Source organism: Terrapene carolina, unplaced genomic scaffold (assembly GCF_002925995.2).
Source record: "Terrapene carolina triunguis isolate 2854851 unplaced genomic scaffold, T_m_triunguis-2.0 Scaffold33715, whole genome shotgun sequence".
NCBI lineage: Eukaryota > Metazoa > Chordata > Testudines > Emydidae > Terrapene > Terrapene triunguis.
Genome location: NW_020698066.1, coordinates 3263326 through 3271807, shown reverse-complemented (window position 1 = coordinate 3271807; position 8482 = coordinate 3263326). Strand labels below are relative to the sequence as shown.

At 37.9% G+C, this 8482-nt stretch overlaps 1 protein-coding gene across 1 annotated transcript; it reads left to right on the top strand.

Moving 5' to 3' along the window:
* The first annotated feature begins 6539 nt into the window (after positions 1–6539).
* LOC112104956 (neurogenic differentiation factor 6) lies at positions 6540–7553 on the top strand. The gene has a single exon (XM_024197570.2). It carries the CDS (start codon positions 6540–6542, stop codon positions 7551–7553), a length of 1014 nt encoding a protein of 337 aa, XP_024053338.1.
* The last annotated feature ends 929 nt before the right edge of the window (positions 7554–8482 follow it).

Here is an 8482-nt window from a genome sequence, read left to right as displayed (position 1 = left end):
AGCATGCTGCCTGAGGAATATAAGTAAGAGAAAGGAAATGGCAGTTTAACAGTTTACTGCTCAGCTAAACTTGAATAGAATTACAGGGCATAAAGAAAAGTCACTTCTCTAGTCTGAGAATTTTCTCCCTCCTGAATTTCAAAGGTCAGATGCAAATAGTGGAAATGTCAGAACTTCTCAAAAGAGTTTGCAAGAATCGTTTATAATGGAAAGTGTAAAATGAAAATCTAAATATAGGGGTGCTACCAGCTCCCCCATGATGAACAAGACAATCTCCTAAAATGGGCCTGTCCAACAGAAGCTGACATCTGTCATGTTTTCGTTAGATTTTATTCTGTGGTTCTATCAATTCAATGTTAATTTAACTGCTCTATAGCCTTGTGTCTTGCATTTAATTTAGAGCATGCTGTGCAGTTCTAAATAAGCTGTTCATCTCAGCATGTGCTGTTGTGCTCTTCTAGGCAAATCCTGCAGTCCTTACTCAGTCAACTCTCCCATTGATTCCAATGGGGCGCTTTGCCTAAGTGCAGATGCCGGATTTGGTCCTTAGTGTGTGGTCAGTCATTAGGGAATGGATGATCCTCTCCCACAGAGAAGTCAACAGGAAGGGTCAGGAAAACCAACATCTGGACCTTGCTGAGTTTCCAAGTAATTGTCCTATCAGGTGGGAGATGTTTCCAAAAGCAGGGAATGTGGCTTGCCAGCCCCACAGCTCTTGGGAATCCACAGGGAATGAGTGCTCCAGTTTTATGGAGGAAGAGGCATCTCATCAGAAGTCTGCCCCCTCCATGCTTGAATAAACAGTGGGGATAATTGGGCCTAGCCAATCAGTGCCTTAGAAGATTCTCTCTTTATGTTTATTACACCACCAACACTCTGAATCTTAAAAAAAAACTTAGGGGCAAATTGTGTGGCCCTAATGTAGCAATGCCACAGAGTAAAGGGGAGTAAGATCTATTCACACGCATCTTTGTGTGGCCACATTACTGCTTTCTACACTGCAGCTGAAGCATGGTGGATGAGATGGAGCTGCATGTTTTATACTCTTCTCCTTCACCTTGAGCAGGAGGTGGTAGAGACTGGGCAGTATCATGGCTCCATACCAACAATTAACCGGCACCATTATTGGGCTGCACTAATTACTTCTGCTGGAAAAGGAAGTCACCATTCCATCCCAGGGCTCCTCCAGGGGTTTGCAGCTACACATCTCTTCTTATAATGGGCATTGAGCAAAGACTCTGTCTAATCCTAAAACTGGGACCCTAAAAGAAGGAGAGAAATAGCCAAATGGGTACACAGAGTAAACAAGTCAGTGAGACTGGAAATGCTGTATGAATTAAGGTGAAAATAATGTGAAAAATACAACTAAGGTTTCCAATTATTTTAATTCTTCAACACTGATTGCCATTACAAAGTGAACATTGACTGTCCTGTAATGCTAATTTGATCAGAGTGTCACCTATATATTTACAGTGTCTGCCGTAGCAAAGTGTTTGCTCCACACCTCTGAAAACTGCTTTCTTTTTATGGGCACCCGCTGCTCTGAGTGTATCAGTAAGCTACAGCAACAAAAATATGACAACCCCAGTTGGGGAGTATGAAAGGAAAAAATAAATTCCAAATGTACCATGACAAACAATGAGTAATGATATTAATTCCCTTGTAGTAGCGTCCCCAGAGAGCCAGGTGGCCTAGTGGTGAGTGCACCTGGTTTCCAGTCTCTCGCCTCTCAGCAGGAAGGGCCTTCAGTTCAGTTCCTAACTTTTGTATGTGGCTTATCCTCATCTGAGGGTTTTCAACATCCTTACCCTCTCCCTGCTAGAGGGGTGGGGTGGAAACCCTCTGCAACAAGGACAGTTTGCAGGGAAGCCTGGGCCCTCCCACTCCACCGGGCTCCAACCCAGGTCCCTATGAGAGACAGCAACATTGGGCACTCTGGAGCACCCTGAGGAGCTGCCTCCCTGGGTCACTTCCTACCATCCTTCTCCCACAAAGTCTCCAAGTCCAATATAAGAAAACAAAAGAAAAGACAACTAAACCATTAGCCCCAACCAGGCTGAGCAGGTAGCCATCCAGGAGCCCTCAGGATAGGGTGACCAGATAGCAAGTGTGAAAAATTGGGACGGGGATGGGGGGTAATAGGAGCCCATATTAAAAAAAGCCTCAAATATCGGGACATCTGGTCACCCTACCTCAGGACAAGTCTGTTATCCTCGCCAGCCTTCACCCTTCTGAGATAAGTGGTTCCCTTTTAAGCTTCGTCTCCAGCTGGAGCATGCTCTGTAGGCCTGGAGGGGCAATATTGTCCTTTAACCCTTCTGGGCCCAGTGTAGGGTTTGTACATCCTCATCACACCACTACAGTTTCTAAAAATGGCATAACCACATGACTGTTTCTTCTTGGTTCTTTGTAATCCCAGAGAAAAAGGGATAGCTTAAACCAGCAAAAGGACGAAAAAGTCTATATTGCTCAGAAGTACATATGCTAGCCTTAGCACCGCGTACAAGCCTATTATTCTTAACAGGCATTCTCAGTAGACAGCAACGCAGCAGTTATGGTGTATGCTGTGAATGCATATTAACACCAGTACACATTTGCATATCATAGAACCATTATACAAAATGCACAGTAAAAATCCTTAGGAAAAGTTATTATGTACACACAATGGATGCTTTTTAAACCTTGATATCACAGCTATTTTGTTTCTTAACAATTTATTTGAAAATATTAAAGAGGTCAAATGATGGATAAAGCATCTGCAAAACTGAATCCTTCCCCACACCCTAATTCAGTTATTTTAATTTTAGTGGTAGCATAAAATACATCCCCAAATAGATTTTACATTTTAAGGGTTTTTTTTATTATTATTAAATAGTGTAACAGAGAGAAGAGGTGTAAAATATCATATATAATGTGTGTTTTGGAGACTAGATGATGTGACCGGAAATTTTACAGTTCTTCCACTAACACGCAGCTGTTACAATGTCAACCTTTTCTTAGATTTGATCTAGTATTTTTAGTGTGCATTGTGTAATAATCTCAGTATGCAAAATTTGTGAAAAGGTTAACAATACCTAGGACCTTTCACAATATAAATCTTAATACATAAATTACAATTGAGAATAAAGGGATGCTACACTCTGATCTATTATACAGATTGTAATAGTCAATATAGAATGAAATGAGTGTGTGAATAGTACATTACTTGCTGCGCTTCTGCAATAGCTACTTATGTTTTAAGACCTTCGCCACTTCAAATATATTTATTTTTAAAAATAGGCCCACTCAAGATTAAGAACTAATGGCCTGCAATTTCTCACAGCAATAAAAAAGAAAAGTTTGCTTGTGGTTTTTTTGTTTTGTCTTGTTTTGTTTTTTTTGTAACTGGAGGGAAAATAAAAGGGTTCCTGAAATTGACTGACACACACACATACACACACACAATTTTTCTGCCTTCTTCTTTAAAGAAAAAAGTCTGAAACAGATTTAAATGAAACTTTGTGAAAACAAAAATAATTGGATCAGGGCTGAGAACATTAATGCCAAGCTTGGGCCCAATGTGAATTAAAGCAGGTGAGTTATAAACCCTTCAAATACAGGATTTATAATGGAAATGCTGACACAGACCCGTAACAATAGCAGCCCTGCTAGAGATTACTTTAATACTAAAAGCATACTCAGTCTCTCACTTTTTAGCTTACTTAGTCACTAAAAAGCAACAAAATGTGATAATAGTAAAGACTAAATATTTTTCTGCATAAGACAGTCCGTTCTTATTTTAAGTCTTGATAACATTTTGCTTGTGTGTGTCATCTCTCTCCTAAAAACAAGGTAGAGTTTGTCACAAGCGCTATAGCAAGGCTTAGCTGAGAGGCTTTGTCAGCTTTATTTAATAGTTTCTTGTCTGTTGTTGATGAGAGAGACAAAAGGGTTAAAGGGAGAAAGAGCAGATAGCAGGAGAGACAGCTGACAGGAGGAGAGAAAGAGAGAGAGAGAACATGAGAATGAATAAAAGTAGAAAAAGAGGCAGTTGGAAAAACAGGTAAGAGAATCAGGAAGGAAGAACAAAATTGTAATTAAAATTTTAAGACAGAAAAGACTTCTTAATTTTCAAAGGAAATATTTAGTAGGAGGCAAGACACACAGAAAGTAAGCAAAGGGGAAAAATCTTCTGATTACCCTGAAAGACTACAAAAGGATCACAATCAAAGCAGTTAGTGCATTTTATCAGAGGTGGGAAAAGTGAGTATGTGTGTTTGGCAACACACTAATTTCTGATGTTGCGGGGGGCATGCATTGCATTGGAATATTATATTTTTGAAATATTCAGAGTATAATTCTGATTTCAAATTTCTTTTTTTTTTTCAGGATTATTGCAAAAAGTCCCTGAAGAAAAAAACCGGAGGATTTCTCACACAGACCCCAGATGGACACACTCTTCCGTTATTTTGTGTTCTCGAGCAGCACACATTAATTTGAACCACACACAGAGATTGCTCACGATAATATTAACAAGAACTACTTTTGTGACTTCTTACACTTGAGCTAAACCTGCTTAGGTGTGTCATAGTACATACATTTCTTTCTGATTTCAGCTGTCCCTTAATTGCTTTTTCATGGGTACCCGGGGCACAGAGGGGATTCTGATCAATATGAAAGAGCCCCTTTTTTTATAAGAAATACAATATTAACAACTATGGAGTAGCTGTACCTGTAGGTACAGATAAAACTGAATGTTGGCATGGCTATCTATATAGATTGCCCGTTAAATAAAAGCAGATCTAGTAGAAATGCACCTACTGTATGTAAAATGCTGGTACAGATTTTTTTTCCCCTATCAGTCTAACCTTCTGTGTTGATACATGAATGCTGGTACCCACTTACAGGGATGCCAGATGATCAGTGCAGAATGAAGGTCCCAGGAGAAAGGATCACATGATTTTCTCTGCCCTGTGACGTCACTAGCAGATGGCATGGGTACCAGCTCTGGCAGTTGGCATCAATGTCACTTTTTAGAGATCAATGAGATAGTGCAGAGATACACAGATCTAGACTCCAGGAGACGATGCGACATTCAGACTGAAAAGATTTGGAAGGCAAAAAATGAAAACTGAGTATTGAATGAAATAAAAAGCTAAGGTAATATAAATAAAGATATATTTCAGTTGGGGCTGTGTGTGCATGCAAGTGTTTAAAGATACAGTATCATTGTCTTGTATTTTATGTATGCTATTTACCACTTATAACTTCTCCTAGCATTCCATTCTTATGATGTAATTGCATACTTTCACTGGGATTATGCAATACTGCAAGTGTATAGGCAATACTAAGAGAGTTAGTCTTTTATTAGGAGGTTTTGTTTAGTTTTGTTTTATTAAAAAGTCTCTGCATTCATTTGTGCTTGTCTCTGAGGACAGTGGATCCAAGTATTTGCTGCTTCAAGACTGAAAACAAAAACAACAATTCAAAAAGAAAATTATTTCTTCATTTCATTCTGGATTCTAAACACACGTGCACAATTGCAGTCAGAATCCACAGCCCATTCCTGTCAGATATTAGCTAGAGGGAGATGTCTGATTCTTGCAGAACATAAACACTGCTAACGCGTGGAGGGGTTTTTGTTTTTGTTTTTGGTGGTTGGGTTTTTTAACCCTGATTGATTGAAAAAGAAAAGAAAACAAGTTAATTCCAACCACAAAACTGTACTATTAATTTAGAATCTTTCCTTTAAAAAATGAGAGAGAAAGATTTTATTTTCTAACTCTTTTTTATGTGAATACGTTTAGGATTAGATCATTCCTGTTTTTTTTTTCTAATAGGAAATAAATACTCTGTTTCATATATTTTCACATTGATCATTAGAAAACCTCACTTCATTTTAATTAAGTCACTGAATGATTCATTTGTCTTATGGTTTTTCCCATTTAAATTCTTTCTAACCCATTCCAATTTATTGGACTTAAATGTATAGATCCATGAAAGAATGCATTTGGACAAACTTCAAAATAAAAGTTAATAGGTGATTTAAAAAAATATTTGTCAGTTAATAGAGATATAGCACTTTTCATTTTTAAGGCTGGTCTCTCCCTTCTCATTTTTTACTCAGGGGAATTTGGATTAATGAAATTTCCGCATTGCTTTATCATGTTTTGCATTTGTTTAAATTCCACAGTGTTGGGGATTCTAAAAGCTTGTTTAAAAAAATACAAATGTGCAGGGAGTTGATTATGACTATTAAACATAGTTTTACTCTTTATTTACTTGTACTAAATTTGCTTAGATTAGTGATGATATAATGCATGTTTTGATGTTTTTATAATTTTGGCAGCTAAATTTTTTAAAAAACTAAATAGAAAAAACATTTGCAAGTTATAAACATATTTTATTAGAAAATTGTTTTGTGTATTGTATACATGTACGTGTGTATATACACAAGTGAATGGTATGTGACGCTGTTTGTGTAACTATACAAGCTTTACAAATGGAAACATTTAAACATTGTGCTGGCATTCTTTCAGGTAACTTAAGATTATAGAACCATGTTAACACTACCATTTGATGAGTCTGTTGTAATGCCAGAATCCCAGATGTGCAGAAAGTTTTCCAGAGAAAGTGAGGACCAAAAGCAAATTAAGAAGCCAGAAAGCTTTTCAAAGCAGATTGTACTCCGAGGAAAGAATATCAAAAGGGCCACTGGAGAAGACACAGAAAAAGAAGAGGAGGAAGAAGACAGAGAGGAGGAGGAGGAGAATGGTTTGCCTAGAAGGAGGGGCCTTAGGAAAAAAAAGACAACCAAGATAAGAGTGGAAAGGGTCAAATTCAGGCGGCAAGAAGCCAATGCTAGAGAAAGGAACAGGATGCATGGCCTTAATGATGCTCTGGACAATTTAAGAAAAGTGGTCCCTTGTTATTCAAAAACACAAAAACTGTCTAAAATAGAAACTTTAAGACTAGCCAAAAACTATATTTGGGCTCTTTCTGAAATCCTGCGTATTGGCAAGAGACCTGACCTGCTCACGTTCGTCCAAAACTTGTGCAAAGGTCTATCCCAGCCAACTACAAACTTGGTGGCAGGGTGCCTGCAGCTGAATGCCAGAAGTTTCTTGATGGGTCAGACGGGGGAAAGTGCCCATCACACAAGGTCACCATATTCCAGCTTCTATCCTCCCTATCACAGTCCTGAGCTCAGTACGCCCCCGGGGCATGGAACTCTTGACAATTCCAAGTCTATGAAACCCTACAATTATTGCAGTGCTTACGAATCTTTCTATGAAAGCACTTCCCCTGAGTGTGCCAGCCCACAGTTTGAAGGTCCCTTAAGTCCTCCCCCAATTAACTATAATGGGATATTTTCCCTGAAGCAAGAAGATGCCTTGGACTATGGCAAAAATTACAATTATGGCATGCATTACTGTGCAGTGCCACCCAGGGGTCCCCTTGGGCAGAGCTCCATGTTCAGGTTGCCTACCGAGAGCCACTTCCCTTACGACTTACATCTGCGCAGCCAGTCTCTCACCATGCAAGATGAATTAAATGCAGTTTTTCATAATTAATGAGGAAAATGAAAATAAACAGTGGTCATTCACCTCCCCGTCTAATTAAGACAAAGCAGATGCTTGTGCACTGCATAATGGGCACAACTCTATTTAACGTGTTTACTAGTTTCTAAAGTGTGTTTCAACTATTGTGGGAATTTTCTATGTACTAATAAATCCTTTTTCTTATACATATTTTTCCTTTTGTTTTTTTGTCTGTAAACACTGTGAGATTGTTTCTTACCAGAGGCTTATTCTTTTTTCCCCACCCTATTCGCTTGATTCATTGAACAGTGTGTCTAAACAATATAATTGACATGAACGCATACACACTGTCTAAAGTCAATGTCTGTTTCAATTGTACAGTAACTATACAAATGCATGTTATTAAAATCAGATGAGTAAAAATGATGTATTTATAATTATTAGAAATTATATATTATGTAATTGAGAAGAACTGGATTTTAAAAAATTATTCAGAATTTTAAAAGAACTGTCCCTAAACTGAGATGGTCTTGCAAGATGCAGGGGAGTTAGTGCAGCAATATTTAAAGCTATGCAAAAAAAATATTTTCTTTGATTTGGGGGGGTTGTTTTGTTCTTGGGTAAGAAAAATATAGGTGATCACCTCTGAGAATTATTCTGCATAAAATTTGGAGTGTTTGCTGATAGAGGCTACATAACATTTTAGAAGAGGTTGTCAAAATTTTTTGCATCAGTTACTTTAACATAATAATACAATGGTATCAGCACTTTTTTGTATTATTCTGACTTCAGATGTAAGGGTTTGTTATAACAATGTATTACTGTGGTTTTTTCACTACATATTTTAAATGCAATTAAACATAGATGTTTCCAGTCATAAAGTACATCTATTAGCTGTGATACTGTATTTTGCCTGATACTTATTATTGCACAGTACACAGGTGCCTTTTGTTTTTTCTTGC

Bases quoted from the DNA above. Each gene is read 5' to 3' on its own strand.
- LOC112104956 (XM_024197570.2), top strand. From the start codon at position 6,540: ATGTTAACACTACCATTTGATGAGTCTGTTGTAATGCCAGAATCCCAG.